Source organism: Podarcis cretensis (assembly GCF_951804945.1).
Source record: "Podarcis cretensis genome assembly, chromosome: 8".
In the NCBI taxonomy this organism is placed as follows: domain Eukaryota; kingdom Metazoa; phylum Chordata; class Lepidosauria; order Squamata; family Lacertidae; genus Podarcis; species Podarcis cretensis.
The window spans coordinates 32,933,002-32,953,118 of record NC_137177.1 but is presented as its reverse complement, the minus strand read 5'-3'; the positions used below and the strand labels follow the sequence as shown (position 1 = coordinate 32,953,118).

The window sequence follows — 20,117 nt, the reverse complement described above, 5'->3', positions numbered from 1 at the left end:
GGTCATAAACTATGAAAATGTTTGGCCCCCATTTGGTGGGATCACACTCCACAGCTGACATGTCCCTGTGTAATTCAGATATCTTTTGTCGCATGGGTGTGCAGAGCCCAAAACACAAAGGATGGATTGCAATGTATCCTCATTCCTGTATTGCGAGGGATAAAGGTCTGTGTCTTATTGGGCTTCCAATATAGGTACCAGTGGGACACTACTTCCCATATGGCAAGAGGCTGAGAATGGGGTTGATCAACAAAACACTAAGAAGTTGTGCCATAGTCACATGCTCACACAGGTGTAGGGCACCTTCATGAACTACTGGAAGTGGGGTCACACTTCTAATCCTGCCGCAATGTTGCTGCTCTGACCTCTGCACCTTAAGTAAGGTGCTGGAGGAGACTCTTGAGAGTCCCATGGACTGCAAGAAGATCAAACCTATCCATTCTTATGGAAATCAGCCCTGAGTGCTCACTGGAAGGACAGATCATGAAGCTGAGGCTCCAATACTTTGGCCACTTCATGAGAAGAGAAGACTCCCTGGAAAAAACCCTGATGTTGGGAAAGATGGAGGGCACAAGGAGAAGGGGAAGACAGAGGATGAGATGGTTGGACAGTGTTCTCGAAGCTACGAACATGAGTTTGACCAAACTGCGGGAGGCAGAGGAAGACAGGAGTGCCTGGCGTGCTCTGGTCCATGAGGTCACGAAGAGTCGGACACAACTAAATGACTAAACAACAACAACAAATAAAGGAAGCCTTTTGCAAGAGCAACTACTTGTGCAAAGGTTCCAGGGCTCAGCCATTCTCACAGAGGATGCAATTTCCCTGACAGATGATGCAGCTGGAAGCATTCACACCATTATATATTTCTGTTTCCTATTGGCACAGCGCTTAAACATCAAGCATGGAGCTTCACAACCCTCTACTGCAGGGCAAGTATGTTATGGACCTTCTCCTGACTGCCCACTAAGCTATTTAGGCCATACACCCTGCCCCACATCCATCCTATTCTCATCTCCCCTCTAGTTTCAGGACTTTCCCACAAGTCAAGCTTCCATATATGCCTTCCATGTCTACCCCAGGGAAGTGTAGCCCAGATTTCAGTTATGCTAGGCATGAATGTACCAGGCATCCTCTACAAAAGGCCTTGTCTATAGCAGATACTCGTTCTCCCCCTCACCCCACTTTACAGAGTGCAAACCAACAAGCGTACACTTTTATACAAACACTTGCACATGTGTAGAGACAGCTTGTACCTGCGCTCAGTGCACTGCATGAACAAGCCTCTTATCATTGCTTCGGCAACAGGCAAAGATTTTCTTTTTCTTTTTCTGGAGGCCACCGATAAGATATTACGATACTGTACCGTTAAATCTGTTTTTAATGTTTATGTGATTTTTATTGCGTGCGGGGGTTTAAATACGTTGGTTGTAAATTGCTTCAGGGTGTTTGAGTGGGAAGCAACATAAAATGGAACAAACTCACCCACTCCCTCACAAGAACAAAGCAACAGATCTGCTGGATCAGACTAAAGGCCCATCCAGTCGAGCATTCTGCTCTGAAAGGCACACTAGCAGGACAGGAGGGCAATATCACTCTCCCGCTCGTTTTCCCCAACAACTGGAATTCAGCTGCATATGTCAAAATCACTTAGTTAGGGCATCTCCTCAGGGCTACCTGTTACTGTGGCCCTCAGTTTTCTCTCCACGCTACTGAATGATGCCTGAGCAGTATGTATGGCCCAAGCAAGCTTAGGATCTTAGGGAGCCTTTCTGTCTCCAAAAGGGAGATGGGTGAGAGGGGAAACATACTCTTACCTGTGTGAGAACCAGAGAGAGAGCTGAGGAGACGGGAATGCTGGTTGGGTCCATCATGCACTTCGATGATATCATGGAGAGCGGTCTGGAAGAAGGCAAACTGACCAAACACCACTGTCAATGAAGCACATTTGGCGCAATTAAACAGCAGATTAAAGAGCAGAAGTTTACCACCATGCCAGTGAAGCAACAGAGACACAACAGAATAGTATTGGCATACCCCAAAGTATGTAGAATCGCAACAAAAAACAACAACTAACAATGATTATTTAGGGGAAGCCATAACTATTTAATGTGGTAGTGCTTGGAATGTATAGCGCAGATGGAGCCTTAGTTGGATAAAACCCTTTGTGGTTTCAGCTCCCACTGTCCATACTGATGTGGGGCTTTATTATTTTATATTTTACTGTATGGCTGGTTTGTATTATATATTGTATAACCCTGCCCTTTTATATCTACACAAATGGGCGCATTATAAATATTTAAAATCAATCTTGACATGCAAGAACACAGATTGTGGATTGGAGGAGCTATGGGTGTTCAGCAATATGCCCAAAATTAAGATCCAGAAGCCCCAATGGAAATGAATGAAAGCTGCACAGAAGCAGCACTTGTCTGGATTGTGCTCAGAAAAAGGCAGTCAATGTTTAGTCCCATCAGCTCTCCCAAATGCTTTCATTGTAAATACATCTAGCAGATTCCTCCCCCTCCAAAAATGAGAGGGAAATAAATAACAGGCAGCTCATTAGTCCATTTTATTTATTTCTTTTCAAAATACTACCTTCTGAGGGCTTTGGGTTATTTATGCATATCTATTTTTTTTCAAAGCATAACAGCAGTTTTTCTGACTCAAAACCCTGAGGCTCAAGTTCTTGTTGTTGTCGCTTGTTTTTTTTTTTGCATGCTAGATTTGTTATTTGTAGCTTGTAAATGCCCATTTACAGATTCACAAGTGCCTCGCTCTCTTGTTAGCAGTGAAGCCAGCGGCAATGTTTGTGAACTTTGCAAAATCAGATGTTGTGTTGGAATGCTGCAGGGAGCCCCAATCTTCTCCTGATGCCCCCTCAGGTAATCCTCCAAGGAAGCTTCTCCACAGTCCTTTCTTGTCAGACTTTGTAGCACAACTTGTGAAGCCTGGATAATGCTATATCCAGTAGGTCCAAATTGGTGTCCTTCTGAGCTTGCTAGATTACAACTCCCACCAGGCCCTGCATCATACGGCCAGGCTGGCTGCGGCCGATGGGAATTGCAGTCCCTGGTGGGCTGCTTCCTAAGCCATTGGGCCACACTGGCAGGCCTATCTGGTGGTGGTGGGTGGCAGCAGTCTCCAGGAAGTGTCAAGAGAAAAGACACCTTTTTAATTTTTCACAGCATCTCTCAGTCGCAGGTAGGCCCTATTGGGATGCTGAAGTGCCTGAAACTGCCCAAGGATGCCACATGCTGATGCTAGTCCTGATTTCATGCTGCAAGGGTAGCTAACCTGATGCCTTCCAGATGTTGGTGTTGGACTCCAGCTCCCAACACCCATAGCCATCAACGGTCAAGTATGACGGGAGATGTAGCTCAGCAACATCTGGAGGGCACCACACTGGTCACCTTTGTTCTGTGGAACCCTGCAGGGGACAAGATTTCTAGAGCTCAAAGAGTCGAGGCTTTAGACCCCTGCATTAGTTCTCCACTGAATACTTTTGGCTAAAAAGTTTGGGCCACTGGGGAGGGGAGCTGAATCACCAGGATTGGTTCCAGGTTTCTGGGGGCACAGGATTTTAGTGGGCTCCTTCTTCCCTTGCTTTCCTCTCAAACCACACTCCTCATCCCTCTTGGCCTTTAAAGCAAAACTAATCTTGACAATATGGCAATCCTTTTCTCTCAGAGAAAAACAACACAACATTTTGAACTTTTGAACTGATGAGTGCCATTTTGTCATCAGTGAATGGCCACACTGCTCCCACACATGTAAAATTAATCCTTGGGTCTCTCCAATATAAAGTGTATACACTGCTGCATGCAGATTAAAATATTCCACTGGACCAGTCCTCAACAACTTGGTGGCCTCAAGGTGTTTCAGTCTACTCCTTCCAACAGCCTTAGGGACCAGTGGAATATATTCTTCTGGAGGGAAAATCGCCAGCCATGTTGCTTCTTTTATTATACTTCTCCTATCAAGTGGCACTTTTATTTCCTGTCTCAGGAAACAAATATGTCATCTGCCGGGCAGAACTGTAACAATGTAACAACAATCTAACCATCAGGGCTTGTGAACACCAAGAATATACCATAGTCTTTGGGCACAACGATGAAATACAGGCACACTTGTCCACTGGTGTAGTTCTGAGGATAGTTTGGAGACAGGACGACACCATCTGATCCTGTGTACTGACCACCACATGGTGCTGGAATGGGTGAAAAACAACAACACCAACAATCAATTTGTCTGTCTGTCCTGCAGTACGTGCTTTTCTCTTTCCTCCCCCCTTTTGTTTTTAAAGATGTCAGACAATGCATTCTCTTAATACAATGCCCAGCAAGCAGTAGGAACCCTGTAGTATCTCATTGAGGAAAAAGAGGAATCCACCCTAAGCAGAACTTGTGCCTGATACATATTTCATTACAAACTCTGTGCCATCAACTGGAAGGTTTATCACCATGATGTAGGGCCTGTTTGATCTCAAAAGCTGGTGAGAACACCATCTTGAACTATGTGGGTTGTTGAGAAGTGGAGTGGGATACGCATGGGTGGTAACTGCTTGAACTGCTCTGCTATGATTTTGGATGCATAACTATCTGTACCCGTGGAACAGCAATGCTCACATGATGCAATTTGAAGCAGCCCTGGTCAGCTTTGGGAGAATTTTTCCTTATATATAATTTTTCCTTATATATCTAGTAGGTCACTGAGGTCTGTCTGAGAGCTCCTCCTGCAAGTTTCAGAGATTTCAGAATCCAGTCCCACAGTAACTTGGAGCAGGGCTTTCATAGTGTGGCTGCCCACTCTGTGAAACTGCACTCCAGTAGAGATACAACAGGCACCCAGTATTTGCACTTTTTGGAAACAAACATATACATTTTTTGTTCTGACAGCCTTTCCCAACTGCATGAATGGGTCTCTGCCATAAGTGTCTATTTTGTATCTATTGTTTTATTTAAAATATACCAGCTATCTACAACTGTTTTCAAGCTGTTTTTATTGCACGTTGCCTTGAGACACATGTGCAGAAGGTGATAACTAACTAAACGGAAAGAAGTCCACTTCCACTCTACCCTGCTCACCTGTACACGTAGGTCTTGGTTTGTTCCACACAGGTTTTCCATCTCCTCCCATAATGCATGTCAAGGTAGACACCCCATCAATCACGTAGCCACTGCCACAGTAGTAGGTGATAGTGGATCCCAGTTTCAACTCGCTACCAGCCCGGGTGCCATTCTTAATCGAACCAGGATCGAAGCAAGATTCTCTGGGGTTTTCTGGAACAATAAATTGCCAGGATGTTAACTGTTTACTGCTAGTGACCACTCCTGCTTTGTCTTTCTAATAAAACAAAGTGCCAAAGGATCCTCTCAGGAAAGAATGCAGGATGGCTTATGGAAAACATATTGTGGAGCACCTATTGACTACCTATGGAACAGGGATTCAGCAGGCTTCAGCCTTTGAATCCCTGTTGAAAACTTTTCTATTCCACTAGGGAATACACACTGCTATACACACTTAATGAGAAACATGCCCTATGGAATTCCATCAGGCTTTCCTTCTGAAGAGACCTCCATAGGATTGAAATATGTCTCAATTTATAGATAAATAATTCAGGGGGAAAATGAATCCAGAAAAAGTGTGCTCCTTTTCTCTATTCTCCCCTCATCTCCTCCTGATTTTTGTATGCATGAAATATAATTAGGGGCTTTGATTAATCCATAGCTTTTGTCTTTTGAAAATTGCTCATTAAAAGCCCAGGGCTTTTTATTGTATTTTATTTTAATTGTGAATATTGTGGCCCTGGAACAATAAGAAAATGTGCCCTGAAATTAGATTGTCATGGTTCTTGAAAAAACACACACAAAACCCACCACTTCCCCCCATACCTCACCTATTCTCCCACAAAAGATCCAAGATCTTATGTCCTCATTAGGTATAAAAAGTCGGATACTGTATTGTCACCTCATCTTCTTTGCCACTTGCTTCTGCTCCCTTAGCTAAGCTCATTCTGCTTATTTACAGCCTCAACTGAGTTTCCAATAACTACAAACAGAAACCATATTCCCCAAATAGGAAACCTCTAAGGCAGTGTTTCCTTAAAACCATTTGACCTTCTAAATTTGTTGAGCTCAGGCCTCACACGCTGGCAGCAACCACCTGTTCCAAGGTGGATGTGGAGAGATCCATGCATACAGTCATATTCATTCAACCAGTTGCATGCAAGGGGCTCTGGATCTGGGTAACAACCACTGGCATTAGACAAGAAAGTGAGAATTGGATATATCAGATGGCTCAGGAATGTAGGGAGCTGCCTTGTGCCAAGTCAGACAACCCATCCAGTTTAGTATTGACAACACTGGCTGGCAGTGGCTTTCCAGGGTTTCAAAAAGGAGTCTATCCCGTCTCAAACTAAAGAAGATAAGAGAGCCCTGTGGCATCAACCAAAAGACACATCTAGTCCAGTATCCTGTTTTCACAGCAGCTGACCAGATCCATATGGGATGTCTGCAAGCAGCTTTTCACATGCCTATTAAGTCCTATATGGTTTGGGGCCAGGATATCTGAAGAAGCAATGGCTTCCTGTTCATTCACTGAGACAGGGTTCAGCACCTGAGCCATGACGATGGCATCAGGTGGAGCTGCTGTATGACGTGAATGAGAAAGGCATCGCTCGGATATAGCCTGTGACCAGGAGCAGCTCCATCCCCTTGGGACTGGAAGGGCAGAAGGCAGAAGGTGGAGCCAGAGAGCCAACGAGTGGCAAAAACAACGAAGTCTTGTTTTGTCCCCATCCACATCCCTGCTGAGTTCTACAAGAGGAAACACTGACAAGGAAGAGGAGGAAGCTGACAGCCAGAGCGACCCTTTGGAATGGTTGTAATGTTGCAAATTAACAGGCTGAAAGGAAAATACCACTGCTGTTGCATGAAAGAACAAAGGAACATTTATTGTCTTTGCTGGCCAGACAGACAGGCTCAGTGGATTAACATCCAAAAGGACTTAGCACCCTCCTGAAGAAGGGGGCTTCTTAATATACTTTCCCCTTATCAGTTAAGACTATACATATGCATGGAGTACCTTCCAATCATTTGGGATAACACCCTACTATAAGGAATCTGGTTAATTGTATATTAATTATGCAAGTGAACAAAGGACTCTCTGAACACCTTCATGCAGTACGTGGGCCTCTTCTGTATTATGCATACATATATGGTATGTGGTAACAAGATAAGAAGTAAGGCCCTTCCTGGTACCTTGAGGACAGAATGTTTCCTGATAAAGGTAAAGGGACCCCTGACCATTAGGTCCAGCCGCGGACGACTCTGGGGTTGCATCGCTCATCTCGCTTTATTGGCCAAGGGAGCCTGAGTACAGCTTCCAGGTCATGTGGCCAGCATGACTAAGCCACTTCTGGTGAACCAGAGCAGCACACGGAAACACCTTTACCTTCCCGCCGGAGTGGTACCTATTCATCTACTTGCACTTTGATGTGCTTTCGAACTGCTAGGTTGGCAGGAGCAGGGACCGAGCAACGGGAGCTCACCCCATCACACGGATTCGAACCGCCGACCTTCTGATCGGCAAGCCCTGGGCTCTGTGGTTTAGACCACAGCGCCACCCACATCCCTAATGTTTCCTGATACAATGGGGCAACTCTTTGGTGCAAGATTAGCTGCAGGTCTCTAATTGCCACAGTAAGAAAGAAGGTGGCGAGTGGAGAATAGCTGAGGGAAGACTGTAGCTGGTGGGATGGCACCCCATTTGCCCCAGTGGAGCAGCCTCCTCTGACTACGAGAGAGAGAGAGAGAGAGAGAGAGAGAGAGAGAGAGAGAGACCCAAGCCACAAAGTAAAAATAAAAATGTTGCCTTTCTTGTCTGCAGTGTTGACTTCTAAGGGATATTATTATCAGGCCCTTTCTCCACGCTAAAGAAACTCTCACCCCTACAGGCTTCCTGCCACCATTCAGTGCCTCTATTTCTCACTCCCCCCCTCCCCACTTGTTATTCTGAAGAGCCGTGGTGCCTTTCATGTAAGGAGCTGAAGCAGCTACCGCTTGACACTCTGCCTCCCACTCAGCTGTCAGGCATCTTAGGTCTTCCTCTTGATCTCTGCCTCTGCGCTCCCTTTGAGAAAAAAATGAAATGAAACCATACTGCACAATGTTGTGCTTTGTTGCTGGAAAAAGAGGTGGGGAGGGGGATATTCCTTGACCAACTGTCCTCCCACCCCCTTAGCTTTCTCATGGAGATGTCTTCTCTCTCCACTTTCATTCCTTCTTTAGCTTGGAGATGGGGGAGAATGTCAATTGATCTGCACTTTGAAGCAAACTGACCTAATTTGCAAACTCCTGGACCAATACGCAGATCAGACAGTAATTATCCTTCAGGATTTTGCACTGTTCTGAATGCTGAGATACAGTTTGTGGCTCAAAAGTGTTTGTAATATGTTGAGAAATGTGCACACTGAGATAAAATATGTGTTTAATTGAGCATTTTGTGATAAAAAACTTATCTAAGTACTATGTATATATGAATTACACATTAAAAAGAATCACAAAAAAGAACAGCAACCCCCTCATATCTTAGGAACAATGGAAGCTGCCTTATTCTGAGTCAGGTCATTGGTCCATCCTCTCATTTTCTTCCCCCCCCCCTTTTATTCAATCTTTATCATTTTTTAAAATATACATTTATACAACATTTATACAACACTCTCTGCTTTTGTTTGTAACAAAAAAGCAAATGATGGCAACTGAAGCAAAGATACTTTGTATACCTCACAATACACATGACACTACAATTTATGAATGAATGAATGAATAAATAAATAAATAAATAAATAAATAAATAAAAATAAAGAAGAAGAAAAAGTAGTTGAGGTTTTAAAAAAGACTTCCAAACATTTTCATTGTATGTTATCTGTTAAATACACTTTTACAGCACAGTTACTTATTTCTTCTATTTTTTATCATATTTCTATGTAAATTGTCAATTACCTTTAAATAATAATAATAATAATAATAATAATAATAATAATAATAATTTATTTATACCCCGCCCTCCCCAGCCAAGGCCGGGCTCATATACTACAAGGCTCAGTCTAGGTCTGCCAGGAGATTACTCTTTATACCATGGTTCTTCAAATATTCTTTAATATTCACCATTCCTTGTGGACTTTTTGTTTTGTTTGGCCTCTGACTCTTCCCGTCACCTTTGCTATCATTTTCATCTACAATCAGGGGCAGCAGTTCTCCTGGATTTAAGTTCAAAATATTTCGCATCCCTACTTGGGGATGTCGAGGATTGAACTTGAGTCCTCCGCATGCAAGCAGATGCTCTACCACTGAGCTATGTCTCTGCTGCTCACAACCCTCAACTTTAGCTCCTGCAGTCTTTAATTTCCCCTCACTGGATGGAATGAAGTGACATTGCTCCATTACATCCAAAAATCCAGAGTTGAGTCCCTAAAGCGGCTGGAATCTTGCATGCCTCCTTCCAGCAACTCCTGCAGCCAAGCAGGTGCTAATTGTAGAATCATAGAATCATAGAGTTGGAAGAGACCACAAGGGCCATCGAGTCCAACCCCCTGCCAAGCAGGAAACACCATCAGAGCACTCCTGACATATGGTTGTCAAGCCTCTGCTTAAAGACCTCCAAAGAAGGAGACTCCACCACACTCCTTGGCAGCAAATTCCACTGTCGAACAGCTCTTACTGTCAGGAAGTTCTTCCTAATGTTTAGGTGGAATCTTCTTTCTTGTAGTTTGGAACCATTGCTCTGTGTCCGCTTCTCTGGAGCAGCAGAAAACAACCTTTCTCCCTCCTCTATGTGACATCCTTTTATATATTTGAACATGGCTATCATATCACCCCTTAACCTCCTCTTCTCCAGGCTAAACATGCCCAGCTCCCTTAGCCGTTCCTCATAAGGCATCGTTTCCAGGCCTTTGCCCATTTTGGTTGCCCTCCTCTGGACACGTTACAGTTTGTCAGTGTCCTTCTTGAACTGTGGTGCCCAGAACTGGACACAGTACTCCAGGTGAGGTCTGACCAGAGCAGAATACAGTGGCACTATTACTTCCCTTGATCTAGATGCAATACTCCTATTGATGCAGCCCAGAATTGCATTGGCTTTTTTAGCTGCTGCGTCACACTGTTGGCTCATGTCAAGTTTGTGGTCAACCAAGACTCCTAGATCCTTTTCACATGTACTGCTCTCAAGCCAGGTGTCACCCATCTTGTATTTGTGCCTCTCATTTTTTTTGCCCAAGTGCAATACTTTACATTTCTCCCTGTTAAAATTCATCTTGTTTGTTTTGGCCCAGTTCTCTAATCTGTCAAGGTCATTTTGAAGTGTGATCCTGTCCTCTGGGGTGTTAGCCACCCCTCCCAGTTTGGTGTCATCTGCAAATTTGATGTATTGTATTGCTTTCCTTTCCTTTGGACCACATCAGTGAGGCCAAGAAGAGGAGGATCTTGTTGGCTGGGCAGCCCAGGACTTCCGGACACACCACCCAGGCTTGTGCCTGGAAGAGGTCACTTCAGTGCTGCAAAAGTAGCGAAAACAATGCGAGAGCCAGCAGTCATGAGTTATAATCTCTACCTGATTGGCATATGGTACGTGTGCTATGGGTTGCCTTTGTTGGTGGGAGAGATCGCTGTGGTCAGCCTGGACAGCACACTCAGAGGAAGCTCTACAGCAGCCTTTCTCAACCTGTGGGTCCCCAGATGTTGTTGAACTACAACTCCCATTACCCCAGCTAGCAAGGCCAGAGCTCAGGGATGATGGGAGTTGTAGTCCAACAACATCTGGGGACAGGTTGAGAACCGCTGCTCTACAGAGACTCATAAACCGTTTTGCACAAGCATGCAGAGAGTTCAGCCTCATCATCAGCTTTATGAAGACCAACATTCTGGGTCAGGACATCACAAGCACTCCTAGCATCAGCCCTAGTGGCCACACACTTGTTCTCATTTTGAAGGAGCTTCAACCTTGTAATCATTTTGGGTGCCTTTTTTTAAAATTAGAGCTAAGTGAATGCCTAAAAGGAGCAACAGCTAAACAGGTTTAATTGGCTGGATGTAAATAACCAATAATTGAGCTTTTTTATTAACCCCCCCCCCCAAATTTGTTATTGCCAGGTCTGGAGATGGGGAGTGGGGCAGGCAGTGTATTTGCTTACTAACCTGGGGCTTGCTGACAGATTAGTTTATCCTGAGATTAACAGCCCCCAAAACTCACATAAGGCTCATGTTCAAGAAGTGAAAGAGAGACTGACAGTGTGTTAAAACAGAATCGGCAACAGGTGGCATAGATGGGGCAGTGGGGTGTGGAGACAGGGGTCACTCTCTTTCACCCTAGAGTATGTTATGGCGTGGATAATGAGACTTCTGCTGGGTGGAGTTTGATACAGAAACACACAGGGTGTATTTAAACTGGCTTAAGTCCAGTGAGTTTAACAGTCATCCTTTCTGCCCTGGTGAAACCTGAGAAGCATAACTGATTTTGGGAGTAAGACAGAGCTACAGATTCTCTGGAAACGAATCACCATCCTCAAGAGGCAATACATCCTGGGCCAGCCCTGGGGACTGTCTGAGCTCCGTTGGACAATGCCCCATTTGCCCTAATGGAGCAGTCTCTAATGCAGCTGGGGTCTTCTCAAATTCCTTCTTGGTTCTCAGTCTTATCAGCATGCAACAACTCAGTTTGCTATTAGAGGGAATGATGGGGCTCAAGTGAGACTTGAAATCGGGACTCCCAAGATTACAGTTCATTCTCTCAACAGCCACACTGCATTAATTCTCAAATGGAGCTAAGTTCACCACAGAGAGGTCTGACTCTGGAGCAAAGTTTCTTGTTATTTTTTCCCTTTGAACAAGCCAGAGTTGAAGGGGAGAGAGGGGGGGGGGGCAGAGCATCCAAATTCCTTTTTAAGAATGACATCCGTGCATTAGGCATTAAGTCAAGAGAGGTTACCCCTCCCCCACCCTTTCCCTCCAGAGAGAGCTAACAACCCATGTGAAGAAATCTTTAATCCTGCTGCAATACACAGAGAGGTGCACCTGGTTAACCCCCCAGTGCTCTCCAAGTACTCTGGAGGCTGAAAGCTGAGAGGAAGTTGCAAAGGGCACACTCTGCTCTTTGAAGGGTTGCAAATGCGGGATGGGATTAGTCAAATGCAGAGAAGAAATGGAAGGGGAAAGAAGATGGAATATATTACACCTGTACAATCCCACTTCGTTCCCTCTGCAGATGTTCCTCACCAGGCATCCACTTAGGAGATTATGCTTTTGTTTTAAAAAAATAAATTGCTCCCTTGTCCCCTTTGAAAATGTTAGACGGTGTGATTCTCAGCTAAATGGCAGCAGGTTTATACATGAAAATCAGCAGTGTTTAATATTTCCTTTAAAACAAAAACTGCTCATGGAGCTGCAATCATTCCTGGTTTTGAAATTCTGGTGGCTTTCCTTCTAAATGTGCACCACACTGCCTTTACATGAGACTAGAAGCTCAATCCATGTCATTTCCAGGTAGTGTCGGGAAGACACGCTTGCCTGAAACCCTGGGCAGCCACTGCCAAGCAGTATAGGCAAAACTGAGCTGGCTGGACCAATGGATTAGCTCAGCTTCCTCTGCCCCACTGCTTTCTGTTGCTTCCCTCAACCATGGCGCAAGCTCCCATTCTTCTCTCTCTCTCTCTCGCACGCCTGTCTCTCTAACCCCCTGCCCCCCCATGCAATGCTCATGACAAGTCTTTGCTGCCACAATGGTAATATAACACAGATGTCTGCTGAATTAAATGCGACTAGGGACTGGTAGCAAAAGATAGGGCAGGATAAAAAAAATGGTAGAGATAATAACAACGTAGCTATCTCCTAGAATTTGACACACACCTGTGTAATAGATTACAAATCCCATGTTGCTGACGGAGGCGTCACTCCGGAAGGCCAGGAAGAGGTTATTGCTGCTGCTCTCAATCCTCTCTGGTAGCTGAGTGTCATAGAAACTCCCAATAAGGGGGCTAAGCGAGCTGGGACCATCATAGATGTGCAAAAAATCGTATCCTGGTTCCAAATTGAAGCTGATGAAGAAGGTAGGAGGGAGAAAAAAAACACCCATCAGTGTTAGATTTATTACCATTACCACCACTGCCACCAAGTATATTTTTCAGTTAGTTGCCCCTCTATTAAAATGACACTAGAATTAAGTGATAAACTAAAACGGAGTTGGGAAATATTTTTGTCTGAGCACAATCTTCTGCGGGGGGTTGCATGTGATACTTACCTTTGTACAGAAGGCTACATTTCAGCCATGCAGAAGCCAGAGAATTCTACACACCCACCCACACCCACCCCATATATCTCTCCATCATTTATTCAGGCAAGGAAATGGGACAATCAAAGTCCAGGGTCACATTCCAGCCAGGCAAAGTACTCATGGAGGGCACAAATCAGGGCCAGGACAGGGTGTAGCTCAGAGTCCTGAGAAGCAAAGAGCTGCATTTGGCCCCTTGGCCTAGGTTCACCCACCATGCAAAACAGAAAATAACGACAGGCTTCAGCACAGCAAACCTTTATCGTTTTCAGCCAGCAGCCATAAGATAAACATCATAAATAAAAATTCAAGCTCAAAATAAGGGAGAAGAAAACAACAGCAACTAAAAATTGAAACTTAATTTCAGTTTTGCTCGAAATAGCATCAAATCCAAATATACCAATGACTGAAACATCACCATGGCAATTAACTACCAAGTTTGAAATAGCTTTTACTTGGATTCTTGAGTGTAGAGAGAAACCCCATGGGTCACATAAGAGTTTGCGTCATACAAGAGGTAACTTAACTTTTTTTAAAACAGAGAAATTGGAAGTAGGATAAAATAGCTCTTTGAAACTGGAGCGTGTGACTCAAGATAGAAAAAGGGGAACTGCATTAATGTGGAAGGTCTTCCAATGCAGAAGCTCCAGAAATACAAACTCATTGTGCCAATGGAACCTGGTGGGATCTGCTGGCATGGCTTAAAAGTGAATGGTTGTGAAGGTTTCTCAGAGCCTGCAAAATGGAACGGTAGCTGGTAGGAGGTTCTATTATGGTCATGCTAAGATTTACAACACTCGATAGAAAAAAAAATGCCCATCAAATAGAATGCTTTGATTTTTAAAAATGCAGCCTCAGAATGTAAACACCAGCTTCAGAAAGGGCCTGAAGATCTGCTGGAAGATCTGCTGGAAGATCTGATGGAGTCTATAGTCATTGGCCCTCTATGTGGAGGCATACTGTGGGGAAGAGGAATAGGATTGTGCCTCCTGAACCACACCCCAATGTCATGCATCTGCCCTGCCCTGCTCCTTTGAGCTCCACGTGTTTGGCAAAAGTTTAAATGGGAGGCAGATGTCCTTGCAAAGGTTCCTCCACACAATATGGAACTCTAATTTGTGCAAGGCTCCAAATCATGCCGTGGAGCCTCCCTAGGTAGAGCCACCTCACCTTTCAGACTTTTGTCCCCCAATGCACTGAAGTCAAGGAGACATGGAAGGTTGGAGATGAGGCCAGTGGCAAAGCACTTCATCCCCTGCTTCATTATAGTGTTGGCCCTTCATGTGGCCACTTACATAAAAAGGGCTCTCACATTAAAACAACACTATACTGATGCAAAATAAAAGCAGCATGAAGGAAAATACAAAGAATGCTTCCTTGGGATTCATTTGGAAGAGTGACAGGATACTGATTTAATAAACAATTATATGGCGTGCTCTGGTCCATGGGGTCACAAAGAGGTGGACATGACTAAAAGACTAAACAACAACAACATATATATATATATCCAATTTCATATATATATATATATATATATATATATTTCCAATTTCATATATATATATATATATATATATATATATATATGAGAGAGAGAGAGAGATATGTAAACAAATGTATTATCCACTGGTTCAGAATACTTGTAGGAAAAATATGACTTGTCACTTGCCAGCAAAAAGGCAGCAGAAAAGGCTTCCTGGTGGATCTGTAAAGTGCTACTACTGCAAAGCAGGATCTACACTGTGCCTCCCATCCCATTGTTCTCACATCAGCAAATGAGGTGGTGAGGAGAGACCGGGAGCAAAATAGCATCTTTAGGTCCTTAACAAATAGGGATAATACAAGCTGGGGTTTCAACTTGGGCTAATGTGTTTATCATGCTGGCAACACACTGGTTAACAAATACTCCAAGAAAAAGCAAAGCATATCTGTGTAACAACGTTTACAACCCTTTGGTTATTTCCCACCTCCATTTCCAAGTTTGCAGCAGCTGAAACTGAACTCAAAAGTTAGGCTGAGAAATGTTTCTGCCCAGAAAGATTTATCACTGTTGACAAAAATCTGCACCGTGACAATGAGGAATGTTCCCACCCAAAAAGATTTATCATTGTTGACAAAATCTTCACCCTGCCAAAAGCAGAATTAAAATCTGACCAATGTTACAAAAGCTCTTTGTCTGATCTCAGAGCCTTGTCAGTAAGGAGGTTTTCTAACAGCTGAAGTTCCAGCAAATGCCTGCAGCCATTTTAGATGGTGGCTAAAAAAACATCTCATATGATCAAAGGCATTCAGTTTTCAGTGTGGGTGTTGCAGAGGACACCCATCTTTGATTTATTTCAATGTTCTATCTACAAGAAGGTAAGAACAACCCAAAGCTTCATTCCAGTTTTCCTCCTTGCTCAAATTTGCAAAAAATTGTAACAGAAAAAAATGCATCTATCTAAGTGGGGAGAAGTCAGTGACTGAGAATATCATACTTGTAGCTAAGGGGCCAATGCTGAAATGCAGATGTCCAATTGTTTTAAGGAGGACTGCTGATGTTAATGACACCCCTCCCCCTTTTGCAATAAATGTGAAGTGTGTTACGGAAGTCATTCCTTTCAAAGTTTATTTTGGAATTGGTTCATGCACAGTTTTCAACCTGTGTCTTTCCCTCCCTACACAGGTAAGAGATGTGCATGAGCACATAGATTAAAACCACCACACAAAACAGATTCCTGATGTGAGCACATAATCACATCAAGATTCCTTTACGTCTGATGTGTTCCTCAATCTGCATATGCACTCATGCACACCTGAAAAAGGAAAGGAAATATGCACATTGAAAAAATATGTCAAACTGAACTTGCACTATGGTCAGAACCAAGTCTGGAAATTGAATACAGAATCATGTAAGATCACTAAAGCACTGGTGGTGCCCCAGGCACCCTAAAACTCTGCCTCCAGAAGAAAAGAGAAAATACATAGTGATTAACACAGAGGGGGTTCCTCCTTTTTTTCATTTTTCCAAATGATTTTCTTTCCATTTCCCCCCCCCCCAATTTATTAAATACGTTTGCATTTTTTTAAAAAAAGAACTTCACATGAAATTCTTATTTCCACGTGTATTTCTTCTAATATTTGTGGATTTTTTGTACTTAATTTTGCCAAGTGTCTGCATATTTGCAAGCAATTTCCCTCTCCTGTAATGCATTTTTGTAAATTGTTTTCTTCTAATATTCAGATTTTGTGAGCGCTTTCTCCTCATATACACGAGAAAGCTGCTGCATCATGCAGTTTGGTGAAGCGTGAATTTCAAAGCATAGCAGCAAACTGAAGAAGGCACCCCCCTCCCATCCTTACCTGGTAAGAAAGAGAAACTTGGAGAACTTACGTGTGAAATACCAAGGCAATGACATAATCGGGAGAGACAGTCAGCTTCCAGTCACACTCCTTTCCTGGGGGGTAAGGCTCTGGGTAGTTTGGTGACAAGATCACTCCTGAAGGTCCAGTCAGGATCCCACCACAGGGAGCTATAAGAGAAGGCATACATGAGGCTTATCTTTCAGAGTCTCTTTCTCATGCACACATGCAATGCATCTGTTTCAGGTACTGGAAAAACTTAGGAGCAGTCTAAGGACGCGGGTGGCACTGTGGTCTAAACCACTGAGCCTCTTGAGCTTGTCAATCAGAAGGTCAGTGGTTCAAAACCCCACGATGGGGTGAGCTCCCGTTGCTTGGTCCCAGCTCCTGCCAACCTAGCAGTTCGAAAGCACGTCAAAGTGCAATTAGATAAATAGGTACAGCTCCGGCGGGAAGCTAAACAGCATTTCCGTGCGCTGTTCTGGTTTTGCCAGAAGCAGTTTAGTTATGCTGGCATCATGACCCGGAAAAACTCTGCGGACAAAGGCCGTCTCCCTTGGCCTGTAAAGCTGATGAGCGCAGCAACTCCAGTCATTCATGATTGGACTTAACTGTCAGGGGTCCTTTACCTTTACCTTTTTAAGGACCTGAGTATTACCTAGCAACTTTAGGAGCAGCTTCCTCCTCTACAACCCCTGTATCTTCCTAGGTTTGCTGCTAATGACATTTTTCCCTCCAACAACATGACTTGAAATAATTTACAATCAGCCAGGCTCAAAACACAGAAAAAAGCAGAGCTCAGTTGAGGTTTTGTGGGGTGAGTTGGTCTTGGCAAGAGGGATTTTCATAGGAATGGTTATGTGGCCCTTCTCCCTGCTTACAGTTCTTTTCCTTATAAGGCTGAGATGGGCCAATTCCCATGACAACATCTGGAGGGTCCAGGGTCCTGAACCAACCCATAAGGCATTTCCATGCTTTTTGGCGCACGTTTGCCAAAATAATGTATAGTTTCACCTTTCCAAAACTTTCCAAAGCAGTGGTTTATCTGGCTACGATTGGTTGGGTTGGGTATCAAATTATCAAGTTAGTCACTCACAAAGGAATGAAACCCATAAGCTGCCCTCCAGTGAAAACAGAGAAAGAAAGAAAAGAAACAGAAAACTCCTGACCTTCTTTTTAAATTAGTTTTAGAATGAAAGGGTATTAATTAATTTCCCTTGCTTGGGATTATATTTTATAAATACAAATTAAGTACAAGAGGATGACACAGACAGCTAACATTTAATTAGGCCATTAATTGAACATTTATTGCTTTGGTGTACTTGGCATGACAATTTTAATACAGTGTGGACCTGTGTGTGCATGCATTTAACTTTTGGCTGGGGACGGGGAGGGAGGTTTGGTGAAAAAAGAGGGGTAACACTGCTCTTTCCTCTTTCACTGTTTCGAAATTCACTGAATTTGGGTGATGTGGAATTCACCCAAACTGCTCCCACCATTTTCTTTTCTGGAGAATGCCCCAGAATGATGCCACCTCATGACACAGCATCATACTGGGCCATTCTGGTGAAGAAAATAATAGTGGGTGGCAGTTGACAAAAGCCCTTGTGCTCTTCATCCCCCTCCTCACATATTTACTCCCTCCAGTCACTGAAAATGCTCCCCCTCCACCAACTACAATCATCTCTTTGCAACACCAAATCCTGGAAGATGAGAGGGAATTGCAGCTTCAGCACTGCCAGAGTTACTGGGTCCTCTCCTCCCAACTCATTTGACTTGCCAGCTCAAAGGGGAAAGACCTCTGTGAATCATCTTTTTTAAAAAATAAAAATAAAAATCATACCAAACTGTATTACAAAAGTAAATATAAATATAGATTATCCTCCCCCCTCCCCATGAAATGCATTTCAAGATTCAGCTTGTATTTGTTTAAACCACAATACAGTGGTACCTTGGGTTAAGTACTTAATTCATTCTGGAGGTCCGTTCTTAACCTGAAACTGTTCTTAACCTGAAGACCATTTTAGCTAATAGGGCCTCCTGCTGCTGCCGCGCCACCGGAGCACGATTTCTGTTCTCATCCTGAAGCAAAGTTCTTAATCTGAAGCACTATTTCTGGGTTAGCGGAGTTTGTAACCTGAAGCGTATATAACCTGAAGCGTATGTAACCCGAGGTACCACTGTATATTCTACAGGTAGGATTAAGAATATTCTGTTTCACACAATAATGTGCTACAATGTACAATAATAATAATAATAATTTATCTATTCATTTATTATTACTACTGCTACACTAGATTGAAAGATCACTTCACTTGCAGCTCTGGCCCTGCTCCACACTAAGTTCTCATGAAGCAGAGAAGCGATCCAAGCTGGACTAAGCACTTCCTTTTCCTGCTGGTTCTACTGTGACTGTCTCTAGCTGCTGGGCAACTTCAGAGGGAGCCAAGTTGAAGCCTCTACCTATGCAGGTGGGGGGGTCAGGTTGCCAGAAAAACCTGTTCTCAATCTGCACGCAGCTGATCTTGGCGTCCCCCTGCAGGGCGTAACCAGGATCACACTGGAAAATGATGGAGTCTCCTGCCTCCTTGCTGTCGCCACTGCGGCTCCCGTTCTGTGGGACACCCGGGTCATTGCAGGAGGTGGCAGTGGACACTGAAAACAAGAAGGGAAAAAGTGAGTGAACTAAGGCAACAGCGTTTCTCATATATTAACCAGTTCTCAATGATTCCACAGTTCAAACCATGGGTCGAGAACCCCTTGGCTGGAGGGAGGATAGAGAGGTGTGTGCAAGTGTGTGTAGAAAAAAGACTACTGTTCAAGGGCAAAATTCACATTTGTTGCCCTGTTCTCTTATGCTTTGGGCCCCATCCAACACTAGCATGCAGCCCTTGATCTGAAAAAGGTTTCCCACCCATGGCTTAAACCTAGAAAGGCCAAGTGAGGTACTGTGGACTGGAGGTGCTCAAGGTTCCCTGCAGGCAGCAAAGGGAGAAGGGCCATCAAAATAAGAGCACATGTGACTGTCAGGCAATATTGGCCAATACCAGCATATACCACGGACACAGGCTTCTATTCTTGCCTAGTCAACAGAACAGAGGCTTCCACTCACCATAGCTTTCCCTGGTTCTGTTTCCATTCTAGTCCAGATGTGGGGGATCCTGAGCTGGAGAACATGACTCTCCTTTCAGGTACCTCCACCCATAGTCTGACATTGTTGAACAGCGCATCTCAGACACTGAACATGTCACTTGTCATTCAAGGGAAGTTCCTAGAGTGCATACCACTCTTAGCCAATCTGCGGGTATTTATACTGCCTGCCACTTTCCGGACTTAGAAGGATGAGGCTGCAAGGTTTCCCTGCATCCTGCTCAATGGAAGAAAAGTGTGGTGCAAGATGTCCACACTCCTAGTCCAATATTCTAACCTCTCCACCACACTGGCTCCCTTTGTCA

The 20,117-nt window shown here is 44.0% G+C and overlaps 1 protein-coding gene across 11 annotated transcripts in view; it reads right to left on the bottom strand.

Moving 5' to 3' along the window:
- CSMD2 (CUB and Sushi multiple domains 2) overlaps window positions 1–20,117 on the bottom strand; it is a 519,932-nt gene that overhangs the window by 87,556 nt on the left and 412,259 nt on the right. For all 11 annotated transcript variants that reach the window (XM_079985202.1, XM_079985205.1, XM_079985206.1 and 8 more), the window contains 6 exons: window positions 19,126–19,317; window positions 16,694–16,832; window positions 12,900–13,087; window positions 5,085–5,279; window positions 4,091–4,207; window positions 1,815–1,928 (listed from right to left, as the gene is read on the bottom strand). In XM_079985202.1, coding sequence (XP_079841328.1) covers window positions 1,815–1,928; window positions 4,091–4,207; window positions 5,085–5,279; window positions 12,900–13,087; window positions 16,694–16,832; window positions 19,126–19,317 — 945 coding nt within the window. The remainder of the gene's footprint in view (window positions 1–1,814; window positions 1,929–4,090; window positions 4,208–5,084; window positions 5,280–12,899; window positions 13,088–16,693; window positions 16,833–19,125; window positions 19,318–20,117) is intronic.